Genomic DNA, 14,083 nt, shown 5'->3' with positions numbered 1-14,083 from the left:
GGACAGACAAGCTGCCCCATTGTGGAAATACCCATCTGAACGTTTTTTTTAAATGACTTTCCGGGTGCAAATTCTATATTGTAGCAAAATCAAGCATGTCTTCTCCATCTGTAGAGAATAATAGTAGATAGGCTACATTCTGTATAGATACATTTATTGGGTTCTGTTACAGCCCTGAGATGAGAAGCAATGTGCCAAAGGGAAACTATATTAAAAAACAAACTTTGCTTCTTTGGCAAATATGAAGTATTATTTTGTTCTTCACACATGTATTACACTGTACTGTTTTGATTTATGTTAACTTCTGTAAATACAATGCAGATATGCAACAGTTTGTGGCAAAGGCAGTGTGCCAGGTATGATTTACTGTCAGCCAACAGGTAAGAACAGCCGATAAATGGTACGATGTGTGAATGTAGGTTGTATTTGTTGCAGACAGTGCCCCCTGATGTGTACTGCTGGAAAGTGCAGGGACTTGAAAGAGCATGCTGCAAACTACAGAACTATGAAAGACTCTGGATTCCACTGTGATTTTGTAAAAATGATCTCCTGCCTGGAGTTACATTTATTTTAAGGGCCATGTATGGGTATTGTTTTGATGGGTTGCAATAAATATGGATGTTTTTGTAAATCTTGGATGCTAACTCATAATTTCTGAAACATCAAAATATGGGGGGTTTACTTATACTTATTCTGGTCTGGTATTGAATTGTCTGCTGAGATTCCTGAGCAGTATAAAAAAGTGTTGTGGGCACAAAAATGGGGTTGTATGATAATTATTATTTTAAAATCCACTTACTAAATGGATAAATACCTCATACAACCCCACATCAGAATATCCGAACTGTCCCTTTAACCACCTGTTCCTTCTCCTCTCGGTGTTGAAGTATCCTGTTGCCTTATACTGGGTGTGCAGTGTCAGTAAATTGGTAGTAGCCTACAAATTCATTCAAGAATAAGCACCATGCAAGCACAACGTCTGCTAACGAATTAAAGGTACCCTATAAAACTAGATTTTGACCCAGGGCCAAACACGAGATCATATTTGGTGGTAATGCAGAGGCCACCACAGGCTCTTATACTTCTGGGGCGAATGTACAGTAGCCTATGTATAGTCTAAACAAGACTATTTTTGGTAGTTTGGTTTAAACCCCCATTTGGACATACAAATGTCTAGCACTGTTGTTTAAAATAAATTAATCAAAAAACACAAAATTAAGAAATTTAGACTCGCCGGAAATGTGTAATGAATGAGGTCATGCAGAAGGAGGAAACAGATCTCGATAGCTAAGATGGCGGAGGAGCAGCAGGAATCATCACAGGCAGAGGGGGAGGGTGAGAGAAACCCTTACAACACAAAATATCCAACTAACAGCGCGGTCATTTCTCTTACAAGTTAAGCCCACATCCATACTAGTGTCCGTCGGCGTTTCAGCCGCTGCCCCCTCCGTGATTAAGGCTGTTGACATGCAGCGAAGAGGGGGACGCAGGCCAGAGCTTGTTGGCTAACGTTAGCTAGCTACCATTGCTACACAAAGAGAAAACGCTTGTTTAGATACTGGCAGGGCAACAGCAAGTGACAGTCTTATAGTTTTTGACTTATGGAAACGTTGAAAGTGTATGCTTAATATAAAAGACAGGACACCACTTTTTGTAGTTAAAACAAGAACATGTATAGCGACCAAAATATTTGTTTTCGCACAGCTCGAGCTAGCCAAGTTGACTGACGTTAGCTGGTGTTGTGGATTTACTTGTTTTTATAAAAAGTGCTGACTATGGCTGAATGCATACGTTTTTGCTTTTTAGTCACGGCATATGATGAAAACGGGAAGAGAAAATGTCTATAGTGAATGCTTTATTTTTGTCTTTTTTTTATAGCGTTATTGTATTTTTAATACCTAACGATGATGATTTCCACTCTGTGTTAAATTTGATGGAAATCGCCAAAACGTGTTGCAGGTGCATGGATGACACATGATGATATAACATCTGCATGCACACCCATTACAATGCCTTTGTATGCATGTAGATTTGGGGTGGCAGTAGCTCAGTCCGTAGGGAGATGGGTTGGGAACCGGTTCAAGTCCCCGTAGGACCAAAGTACTGAGTGTGGATTGGTAGCTGGAGAGATGCAACTTCACCACCTGGGCCATGTGCTCTTGAGCAAGGCACCGAACCCCCCCTCTCCAACTGCTTAGGGTGCTGGTCCTGTGTGTGTGTGTGTGTGTGTGTGTGTGTGTGTGTGTGTGTGTGGGTGTGTCTTTGTATGTATGTGAGTTTTTCAAGCCTGTGTAGTGATTTCTAACTGTTTCTAACTAACTAACTGTTAGTTGATTTTCTAAGTGTAAATTGTATTAGTGCATTTATTTATCCCACTTCGGATCACTAAACAGTATATATATAGTATTTTATATATAAAAAATATTAATAGCTGTTATATGTAGCTAGCTGTACTTTATTCAGCTTTATTATTCATAATTAAGATACTCCTTAGTTTGTGTAATTTTCTGCAGTTTGCATTTGTAATCACTGTGCATCACTGATCTTGAAATTTGAGTGGAGACATAGCTACAACATTTTACCACAATGTTGTAGCTCTGTCTCCACTCAAATTTCAACATAACCAATTTTACATTCCAATATTCTTCATAAACACTGGCCCCGGATGCAGATGTTTAAATCCAAATGCCAAATAGATTTCTGCCATCACGGAGGCCTGTCGCTCTCCCATGGAAAGGTGTCCCAAGCAGTTAGGGGTTTGGTCCTTCTTCTCTCTATTTAATTCATGTTTACATTGTGTGTGTGTGTGTGTGTGTGTGTGTGTGTGTGTGTGTGTGTGTGTGTTAGTTACAGGCCTCTGTTTTTGTTATGTGTATAATACCGTGACAAACATTTTATTTCCCCTTGGGGATTAATAAAGTATGCCTTTGTCTTTTGGAGAAGTTTTTCCTGAAACCCAGCTAATCGCTCTCCCTTCTCTCACAGGGGTGAACTGCCTTGCATATGATGAGGCCATAATTGCTCAACAGGACAGAATTCAGCAGGAGGTATGAAATCCCCCTTTTTTGAGGAACAGGATCAAAAGGTTTCCAGATTCCAATCAAGTTTTATAGAGTTGAACATCCAGAAAAGTTGTCTATGTGCATAGCGCTGAACCTTTCTTATGCATCTGTCACATGACAGCCTTTATTTAATTTACTTTTTGTTTTTACAACCTTGTTTTATGAGAATGCTAAGCATAATTTGAGCTAGAGGTGGACAGTATATTGATATCATATCAATATCGTGATATGAGACTAGATATCGTCTTAGATTTTGGATATCGTAATATTGTTATATTGCATAAGTGTTGTCTTTTCCTGGTTTTAAAGGCTGCCTTACAGTAAAGTTATGTGATTTTCTAAACTGACCAGACTGTTTTAACTGTTCTATTATTTGCCTTTACCCGCGTAGTCGTTATATCCACATCACATTACATGTGTAAATATTTTGTGAAAGCACCAATGGTCAACACTACAATATTGTTGCGGTATCAATATCAAGGTCAAAAATATCGTGATTTTTGTTTTTATCCATATCGCCCAGCCCATACATTGAGCACAGCCTTTTAAAGTTTCCCGGTAATCAGCAACATTGACCTTGACCTGGGGCTGTGCAATTAATCCAAACTTTAGACGCAATTACGATTTTGGCGCGTAACGATCATAGAACAGAGTAATCGAGAAAAAACTATTATTTTGCACATTACGTTATGCAAGTACATTTTTATTTTGTCTTATTCTAAATGAAAACAATAAAAACAAAAGTATGAAGGGAAATGTTACAGTTCAAGGTGTTTTCGCTGTTGATTCCATGTTGTAATACAAACATAATGCAATGTTAATGTTTTTAGTCTACATTGTATCCTTTGTTCAGACTAGAAGCTCAGCTGGTCAGGACAGAGTCCTCCATGAGTGAAGTTCCATACAGTGCATGCACTAACTGTGTTTTGTTTTTTTGTGGGTATCTAGATAGCCAACAGTAACCCTTTAGTGTCGGACAGACAGGACCTGGCGGTGCTGCAGAGGGAGTACGCTGAGGAGGACACAGTTTATCAGCTCAAGATCAAGGTCAGTCCAACCACGCTAACTGGAGTCCGGTTACTGCCCTCTCATCAGGGTGCATTCCCTCCGCAGTCCAGGGTGTCATTTCATCCGGAGCCACAAAACCAAACTGTATGTCGCCTACACACTCATACACACTTTTTGCCTCATTTCTTTTCTTGTTTATTTGCAGGACCTACACAAAAAATACTCGTACATTCGTAAGACGCGACCAGATGGGAACTGTTTCTACAGAGCCTTTGGCTTCGCACATCTCGAGTCGCTGCTCGATGACAGCAAAGAACTGCAGAAGTGAGTGTTGCAGTGGGTGCGGTTTGGGTTTTTGTTTTGACTTCTCACGGCTGCAATAATTTAATACATTTATTTTGTATAGTTTTATACAACTCTGTCACGTGCGGATACAGTACATACAGTAGCTATACAATTATGTTTAAAGTCACATAACAATTAGGCGATCTTTTGTTTGCACGGTGCCCTTTGTCAGTTTTTCCTGTCTTCAAAGTTTTTTTCCATTGCACTTAAAATCTAACAAACACTAAGGCGGTCATTATGTTTTCTGTTTTTTCAGGTTCAAAGCCGTGGCAACTAAAAGTAAACTGGAACTGGTTAACGAGGGCTTCACTGAGTTTACCATTGAAGACTTTCACAATACTGTGAGTTTCTTGTTCCAGTAAAATACATACATTGCTAACTGACAAACTTACATGCAGATGTTTTTCCTTTGATACGGAAGTAGCATATATTCAAATCAGTTTTATTTAATAGCGCCAAATCACAACAGCAGTTATCTTATTGCGCTTAAAAAAAAAAAAAGAGCAGGTCTAGACCGTTCTCTGTGATGTTATATAGAGAAACCCAACAATTCCCATACAGTATGCAGGGTTCACAGTCAAAACAAACAAAATAAAATAAAAATAGCTTCCTGAAGTTTTAACATGCTAACAGTTTACTTGCAGGGATTGCAGACTGCTTAAGGCTTAAGGAGTTGATGCCAGGACTCAGTGACTGCGAGTCTCTCTTGTAAACTTACTGGGTTAAGATGAGTTCTTTCATTATGCATTTATGCTCACATAAATCTTGTAAAAACCCAGGGAAAACACTGGTTTGAGAATATTAAGTTTTGTGAAGTAAACAGCGTTTAATGATGGATAAAAGTAAGCAATTAAAAGATGCAAAGAGTCGCCCACAGTAAGTCAAGAATATCTTGCATCCTGTCGGATTAAGTGTGTGATTCCATTGCCTGTAATTTGCATCATAAATTGCCATGCCAACTCTGAGTGGTCATCTGCCCAAGTACATGTATTTGGTCAGCTGGAGCCGACAGACGCTCTAGATTTGGCTAGTTGGCCAGTCATTTGGCAAGCTCCACACGCACATATGAATCCAATGATGTATATAATGTCTCTCCTCCTAAGTTCATGGACCTGATCGAACTGTGTGAGAAGCAGCCGCGCCTGCAGGAGCTCCTGAACTCCTTCAACGACCAGAACGTGTCGGACTACGTGGTGGTGTACCTGCGGCTGCTCACCTCGGGCTACCTGCAGCGAGAGTATGGCTTCTTTCAGCACTTCATAGAAGGAGGACGCTCCGTCAAGGAGTTCTGTCAGCAGGTGGGCTTTTAGAAACGGGCGGTCTGATGAAGGGCGGTGCAATAAATCAAAATGTTTACTGGGATTAGGATTTCTGCTCCAAATGATCACAAAAACAGATTTATCGTTAAAAAGATAGATAGTTCTTTTTTCAAGTAAATTTATATTATTTTGTCTTCTAATGGGGGAAAAAGTTAAAACTGTATTAAGGAAAAATTCACAGTTCAAGGTGTTTTTTTGTCTTTCTTTTTTTCTGTTAATTAGTTTTAGTTAAACATCTTTTCAAAAAACAAGGGTATTATTGACCATATTGATTGATTGAAAATGTTTTTTTTTCCCCATAAATGAGCAGCCCTATTTTGATGCACTTAAAACTAAGTTTTAGCCCCTGAGAAACCAATCTCTATAGGTCTCATAACCTCGCCAGTCTGTGGGAAAAAACAGTCAGCCATTCTTAGGTGAATAATTCAAGTTCTGTAGAAACACTCATGTAATGTCCTTGTGTATTTCTTTTGTTTTTTTAAGGAGGTAGAGCCTATGTCTAAAGAAAGTGACCACATCCACATCATCGCATTGGCCCAGGCCCTGAATGTATCCATCCTGGTGGAGTACATGGATAGAGGAGAGGGAGGAACAGTCAATCACCACGTCTTCCCTGAAGGTGGCGACCCACGCATCTTCCTCCTCTATAGACCTGGCCATTACGACATCTTGTACAAATAACACTCCTGGCTACAGCCCTCCTCATTCTCCACTGCGGTTAAAAAAAACAAAAAGAAAAAACGTCTGCAGCAACGTTGATGAAACGTACATCTGTGTATACGATCACACTTATGTATTTGAGAAAAAAAAAAAAAAAGTTAAAAGATAAAATAACATGACATGCCTCCCTTACCCCTCTCGTCCCAAACTCCCAAGTTTATCCTCAGTCAGCACACCATGGTTAATTAAAAATCTTTGGAAGAAATAGAAGTGACTCCAGGCATTTAGAGTTGTACAGGTTTTTTTGTGGTTGTAAATGTTATCTACTTGCTTTATGTTGTTTTTTTTCCTTTGTTACACTGCGTTTCATTAAGTTTTATTAAAGGGATTTACATCTTATTTCTTGTCTCATTGTTATTTCAAGTTGAATTTAGGGCTACAACATGGAACTACATGACCAATTAATCACTCATTTTTTGTTGAGGAAAATTGCAAATTCTGTGAGAGCAAGGGGACATCATCAGTTAGCTTCAGGCCAGCAGCTGAAAAATCAAATGCATGCACTTTGCACTGAGACAGAATATTTCCACATTTGAGAAGCTGATCCAGTAATTGTTAACATTTTTGGTTTGAATAACAATTTATCATGAAGGTAGTATTCTGCCATTGATCATCAAGCATTTGCATAACAATTTTAGGTATAAAAAAGTGATTTGTGAGGCAGAAATACAACAATATAGGAATATTGTTATATCTTGATAGTGATACATTTTTGTAGCTGTAGGAGCCCCTTCCAGGAATGACATCCACCTTTATTGGTTACTTGGTAATTAGTGCTGACATACTCAATCCAATGCATAGTTTTCCTTACACGCATACATATTACAGCAAGGATGTAAAACACTGTGTACTGAGATGCCTACAGGAGAACAGCTGTTTTTTGTTGACAATCAGAGTTGTGTGCTGTAAACTTTGTTTACACTCGTATTTACACATGCGCAGTCGCGTCATTACAGCACGGCACGAGCTACTCAAAGATCGTCGTCTACTACAACAGCACATAGACAACAGCAGGAGATGCCGTCTCGTTACCGTTTCCGTGGGCTGTTGGTAGCATGACATTTGGGCAGAGTGAGAGTTCTTCCGTTGGAAAACAGTGAAGAAGACAAGACGCAAGGTCGCTAAGAAAAAAATGTCTCTGTTTGCAAAGTCGCTGACACTGTCAGGCAGGGGACTAGTTGCAGCTTGTGTACGACATCACTCGCTTACAAGTGCGTTCAAATCAAACTATCATTTTATTTCAGATATTTCAATTAACTGAAATGCGTCTGTGTATGGTGTAATTTATGGCAGTGACACTGCAGTCAGTAAACTAGCAAACGGTAGTTAGCTAGCTAGCCAACTAGGTTAACGGACAGTGTGTCAGCTGCAACGTTATGTTTGACAAGTTGAATAACGTTAGGTATCTGTTTTAGGAAGTGTTCATTTTACATAACGTCAGCGAGTTTGTTTTAATGGACACTTTATTTGGCTAGCTACTCATTCGAGAGCTCTAAATTCATCAATAGCGTTAGCGCTTCTCTAAAGTTGTGGACTTAGCTAGCGTTAGCTAGTTGTCTGTACGTTAGCTAACATTACACAAAGTTAAAACGAATGCAGTATAACACAACACATGATACATCAACGCATCTCTTCAGCAGTTTAAACAACAAAGAACTAACATTAGCATCTTCACAAATGGTAGGCTTTAATCTAGGACAGTTTTAGCTCTGTCTAATAAACTAGCTACTGAGGGTGTGCTGCTTTAATTTATTTCCATGAGCATGGAATCACGATTAAAGTTTCTCAGCTTGGTAGATTTTCGTCATCCAGAATTCAGTAGTGGCTTCTAAGAAAAGTTACTAAAAATGAAATAAAGTCCCTCCATATCTGACAGAACCATGCAGGCTCTAAGGTTAGATTTATGTCTGTATTTTACAGCTAACGTTCACTCATTAACTTTCGCAATGTAATCCCATCTGTGTTTCTGCCTAGCTGAACTGATTGAAAACATGGATAAGAAAGCGACCTGGGACCGCTTCTACGCTGAGAGCCGCAGCAAGACAACCACCTTCAAAAACTTTGAGTGGTTCTTTGGCTTCGATGCCGTCCGCGACTTCATTATGCCTCTCTTGCAGACCAAGTCCCACCCAGATGCTCTGCTCCAAGTCCTGGATATGGGCTGTGGCACTTCTGCTCTAGGGCCCTGTATTTTCAGACACTCAGCCCAACCGGTCCGGGTCACTTGTGCAGACATTTCTCCCATAGCTGTGCGACTAATGCAAGAACACGTCCAAGCAAAAGCCATTCATCCTCACAATCTTTGTTCTCAGCTTGAGTTTGTAGAGCTGGACTGCACACAGCTTCACAGGCACTGTGGCTATAGCAGTGTTGATCTTATAGTTGATAAGGGCACCACAGACGCCTTGTTGAGGTCTAAAGAAGGGAGAGGGAAGGCCAGTCTAGTGCTTAAACAGTGTTTGAAGGTTTTACGGAGCTCAGGATCTCTGCTTCAGTTCTCAGATGAGGATCCTGATGCCAGGCTGCTGTGGCTGGAGACAGAGGCCCAGGAGCCGGGGGTGATGGCAGCAGATGTTGGTGTGCAGGAGGTTGGGGAGCTAAGGGGTATGTCTTACTACTGCTACCAAGTGACTCCTCGCCCTATTAAATAGAGCGAGGAGACATTCTACATCTGGACTAGGGATAGATTGATTATTGGCCCGTTTTTTTGGCAGTTTGGAGATTATCTGCATCAGTGTTTTCTTTGCTTGAGAACAGATAAAGTATATTAAGTAAACACTCTGCTTCCTCTGCTTCGGTTTCACTCACCACTGAGTCTGATCTTATATCTGACTGTGTATTATGTTGAAAGTTTCTAATTTATTAAATTAATGCTTACATCTTCTAAACATAGTTTTGTGTTGGGTTTTTTAACATTTCAGAATCTTAATTTTTACTATTATTTTCAATGTTTATGCGTATTGCTTCCAAATATTGGGGATTGGTTTTATTAACTACTAATAATCAGTATCGAGGAAAGAACTGTATTGGTTGATCCCTAATCTGGACGGTCCTAATCAGTGTTGGGCAAGTTACTTTACTTGCTACAATTACTAGTTACTTCTTTCAAAAAGTAACTAAATTAGTTACTCAGTTACAAATAATAAGTAACTAGTTACTTTCAAGTACATTTTTAAATGCTCAAATGTGACCCCACCTCCACCCATCTTTAACGTAACTTTAAATACGTGTGAATGTTCAATTATTTATAACTCTGAATATTATAATGAAAAGGACACTTAATACTATACATATTATATATATATATATATAATAATAATATACATTATTAAAAGAAACAATATACACACATCTATTTTAAAGTTGTGGGACAAAGTGAGACTAGCCTCCAATCAAAATCCAGGTACGTACAGTAGATTTGTTCATATAGTGGATCAATACAAATAACACAATAGATGTTTTGGAACTTTTAATATTTTTTTGCCCCTCATTTGGGCTTGCTATACCTGAAAAATTTGAAATTTTACTCAACCTCAGGCAATTGTCAGCATTTATGCGCTTGTCTCATGCACCACCCACTATCCAAGAAAGAACAGTGGCGGTATCAACGTTATTAAGATGGGAAGAGTAATCAGTCGTTACTGAAAAAATCCCATCCTGGGATATAATATTAAATAAATAAATTGATGATAGTAAAAAAATGGACATGTGTTTTACTCTGACTCAATCATCCTCATTGTGATTTTTCTTTTTCTTTGATCAATGCCTCTAAGTTGGATACACATCTCTCTTCTCAGCTGTAGACCTCTCTCTTTTCTTTATGTTTTTTGGCTTGAGCCATGTGCTTTATTTTGAGTATTGATGCCTCTAATTCATTTTATACCCATGGACACATTGATTAACTTTATAAACTCTCCCTAGAGTCTTGATGCTATAGTCATTAGGTGAGTCGATGCCCTGGGGTCTCTCTCCCTTATGTTGGAGGAATGCCACATTACAACAACAATATGGAATGATATGAAAACAATGTGTCACTGGCAAACGTGTAAGTGCCTGAAATGGTAAGGGGAACCATCTGACTGAGCCATCATAATCTAGTGTGTTCCTGTTCAGAGGACTGGAAATGTACACAAACAGCTGTTGCTCCTAACTGCACGCTGACTGCAGCAGAGGAAATTGCAGGAGGAATTTAACAACTGGAAAAATAGTGTGGAATCTGTTGTACTATTTTACTGGATACACAAGGTGAGAGAGACCATACAGTATGTAGAGAAAAAAAAGGGTGAAACAATGTTTAAATATTTGAAAAAACGTAGCAGTTTACAATTTTTCAGCCAGCTGTCCATATTAAAATTGAGAGGTAATGCTTGATTTAATCATTCCTCCTATTATTAATATGCACCATACAGAGATCCATTCCTAAAGTATTTCCAATAGAAGTGATGGTGGACAAAGTCCTTTGTCTCTGTTGTGAATGCATGGATCTGAAAATAACTTAGCAGTCTGAATAACTAAGTGGATATCTTCAAAATGTACAAACCTTTGAGTACAAAGTCCCCTCTCTTTGTTTCCAAGGGCAGTGTTTCTGTGTTGAGATGCAGTGGATTAACAAAGAAATTTTGAAGATTGTAATTTAGGAGACATCCACTTGAGTTGTCTAATGTAACAGCTCCACAAACATATATTAGAGGGACTGAGGATTGTGTCCCTGTTCAGTTACGCTGAAAGGGTCATCAGCCCCTGATGGTAACTATTTCTCTTGGTGGCTTATCGTATCTTATTATTTTACATAAAATAACATCAGTATCAACGATTTCCATGAAGTCATCAATCACACTGCTTGAAAGAGTGCATTTGACAAGATTTACATTTTGTAATAGAAACAAGAGAGCTAAGAGCTAGTGTTGACTTTAAACAGATTTGCATGTCAAATATTCTTTTCTTTTAGTGCCATACTATACACTAAGCCATACTGTACAGTCCACAGAGCAGCATCATGATGGAACGGGTGTGGATGGTTGTCTTGTATCTCTCAGGTCAGTGAATTCTTCAATACAGTTGCTGTCTGATTGCTTTTTATTTAATAATACACTAGGACTGAAATTATTAGAATCCACAGATGGTGTCCAGTTGTGGTCAGTGGTTAGTTTGAAAAAATATTTGAAATATATTGATTTTAGTTTTTTGTCCCTGATGTAGACCTTTTATGTTTAAATATTCTGCTAAAAGCAATGTGAAAATAAACATTACAAGTAAAAGTCCTGCATTAAGTAAACAAATCATCAGCATGATGTTATTATTATTTATGACAATAATGGATTGTTATAATGCATCAATAACAACCTTTAGACTTCTGGAACGTGACAACTGTCCCCAAGCTTTTTTGTTAGGGCCACAGGCCATAATGAATATATTTCTTCATTTACAGACTCAAGGTCCAGATTTTAAAAAAAAAAGAAAAAAGTACACTCAACACATTACAAAAGGGGTTCAGACCAAACACAAACATAAATACATTTAGACAAACTGATCCCCAAAAATATCACAAAAGAAACACACATACATATAAATCTACAATTGCAATGCCCAATAATTAAAACAGGTACAGGTGCGTGTTCCCGTGATTCCATAGGTTTGACGAATATCTGGTATCACTAAGTGCAGGATTGATTATAGCATTTAAAATTGTATTATTTGACTCGGTTAATCGGCATATAAATCTGTACATAAACTTCCCTCCGCACAGCGTGGAAGGTGGGAACTTTACAGGTCACACACAGTTGTCTGGCACTGGTCCATCTTGTACGCTTCATCCAAATTCTAAATGCATCATTGTATGCCACCTTTATCTTGTTTATCTTTGCTTTACTGTAGCTGCACCATAGATGAGCTGTATACAGTGGAGTACATACCAGACATACCATAGATTCAATTCAGTTCAATTTTAGTTAAATAGCGCTAAATCACAACAACAGTTATCTCCTTGTGTTTTTCATAAGAGAGCAGGTCTCTACTGTATACAGTATACAGGTCTGTACTCTGGGATGTTTTTAACAGAAGCCCAGCAGTTCCCACCAAGAGCAATCACTAGGCGACAGAGGCAAGGAAAAACATCCTTTGAGAGGCAGAAACCATGAACAGAACCATGGCTCAGGGAGGGCGGTCATCCGCCTCAACCGGTTGGGGGTGAGGAAAAAAAAAGAGTGATCACACAGAGAGAGACATGGAGAATTGCAGCAGAGGGTGTCGAGCAGGAACATTGAGGCAGTAGGTGACTACAACCACAGATCCAGAGCCAGAAACACCTAATTTCTTTAGGTTTAAGTGTGTTTTACATACAATCTCAACCTGAAAAGTAACAAGTAGTTGTAGCTTTCAGATTAATGTAGTGGAGAAACAAGTACAATTTTCTCCTCTGAAATGTAGTAAAGTAGGAATCATACACAGCTGATCTGGCACAAATTTCTCCTGATTCTACAATTAGTCAGGGGCGGCCAATTCAGGGCTAAAATCAGGCTTAATGCGATAAAGTGTCTGCCCAGCTTACAGTAAGACACTGAAACTTGTTCACACTCAGTCACTAGTTACTTTACAAATTAGACTTTTTGCACACAAAACACATGCACTTTACAAAATGTACATATATTTTTTTTGTTTTAAACTACTCAACAGGATAACGGCCTACAAGTCCACCTGAAATGATTGGCTGGTTAAACACTTAGTTGATTGACAGAACTGTTTGGACCATTTCCAGTTTCTAAAATGTGGGGATTTTTCTGTATTGAATACTTTTAGTTTTAATAATTTAAGTACATTTTTCTTGATGATACTTACATACTTTTTACTTGTGAGTGACATTTTTAAATGCAGGACTTTTACTGGTGACAGTTATTACATATAGTCTGGTATTAGTACTTTTACTTAAAGTGCTCATATTATGCTTTTTGGCTTTTTCCCCTCCTTTATTTTGCTATGTATATTTTCTGTGCATGTTATAGGTTTACAAAGTGAAAAAGTCCAAAGTTCACAAAATGCCCCAAACAGCTCTATTGTAGTCCCGCCTTTACTTCCGTGACGTATGTGTGTCACTTTGTTACACGTTATTATGTTGATGGATCTGAATACTTCTTCCACCACTGGCTGTTTGTCACAATTATTTATCAAACCAAAAGATAGCTTGAGCCACTCAGAGGTTTAAAGATGGATACAACCTTTGACAAACATGTGTTCCACTCACAGGGTGGAAGATCTCCACATGCCTCTTGCATCAGTACTACTACGTTGCTAATGAAAAGACTTGGGCTGAAGCTCAGGCCTACTGCAGAGAGACACACACGGACCTAGCCACCATTAGAAACTCTGAAGAAATGAACCAACTTATCAGCACCGTTGCATCTTTTGGCTACCACTCTGAGGTGTGGATTGGCCTGTACAGTACAATCAACTGGAGGTGGTCCGACGGCTGTAGAGAGCATGGAACTGAGTTCAGGAACTGGCAAAATCGTACTGACAATGAACCAGACTTTTACTCAGCGAATCAGTTCTGTGTGCGCATTGACAACGATGGGTGGTGGGATGATGGTTGCGAGATAGCCTACCCATTTATCTGTTACAGAGGTAAGGATGTTC

General features: G+C 38.9%; 2 protein-coding genes across 2 annotated transcripts; both read left to right on the top strand.

The window, feature by feature from the left end:
* The first annotated feature begins 1,233 nt into the window (after nt 1–1,233).
* otub1b (OTU deubiquitinase, ubiquitin aldehyde binding 1b) lies at nt 1,234–6,793 on the top strand. Its single transcript, XM_034856853.1, has 7 exons — nt 1,234–1,335; nt 2,986–3,047; nt 4,011–4,109; nt 4,276–4,394; nt 4,672–4,756; nt 5,519–5,713; nt 6,218–6,793. The coding sequence occupies exons 1-7, from the start codon at nt 1,251–1,253 to the stop codon at nt 6,413–6,415; spliced, it is 843 nt and encodes a 280-aa protein (XP_034712744.1). The 5' UTR covers nt 1,234–1,250; the 3' UTR covers nt 6,416–6,793.
* A 665-nt stretch (nt 6,794–7,458) lies between these two features.
* On the top strand, nt 7,459–9,275 carry cskmt (citrate synthase lysine methyltransferase). Its single transcript, XM_034856871.1, has 2 exons — nt 7,459–7,665; nt 8,429–9,275. The coding sequence occupies exons 1-2, from the start codon at nt 7,587–7,589 to the stop codon at nt 9,103–9,105; spliced, it is 756 nt and encodes a 251-aa protein (XP_034712762.1). The 5' UTR covers nt 7,459–7,586; the 3' UTR covers nt 9,106–9,275.
* Nucleotides 9,276–14,083: the final 4,808 nt, after the last annotated feature.

This window comes from Etheostoma cragini, chromosome 19, assembly GCF_013103735.1.
Source record: "Etheostoma cragini isolate CJK2018 chromosome 19, CSU_Ecrag_1.0, whole genome shotgun sequence".
In the NCBI taxonomy this organism is placed as follows: domain Eukaryota; kingdom Metazoa; phylum Chordata; class Actinopteri; order Perciformes; family Percidae; genus Etheostoma; species Etheostoma cragini.
Note: the sequence above shows the minus strand (reverse complement) of the source record. Positions and strands in the feature narration are given on the sequence as shown.

Bases quoted from the DNA above. Each gene is read 5' to 3' on its own strand.
- otub1b (XM_034856853.1), top strand. From the start codon at position 1,251: ATGAGGTCATGCAGAAGGAGGAAACAGATCTCGATAGCTAAGATGGCG. The intron at 1,336-2,985 runs GTGAGAGAAACC...CTTCTCTCACAG, and splicing joins ATCACAGGCAGAGGGGGAGG to GGGTGAACTGCCTTGCATAT. The intron at 4,395-4,671 runs GTGAGTGTTGCA...CTGTTTTTTCAG, and splicing joins GACAGCAAAGAACTGCAGAA to GTTCAAAGCCGTGGCAACTA.
- cskmt (XM_034856871.1), top strand. From the start codon at position 7,587: ATGTCTCTGTTTGCAAAGTCGCTGACACTGTCAGGCAGGGGACTAGTT. The intron at 7,666-8,428 runs GTGCGTTCAAAT...GTTTCTGCCTAG, and splicing joins ACGACATCACTCGCTTACAA to CTGAACTGATTGAAAACATG.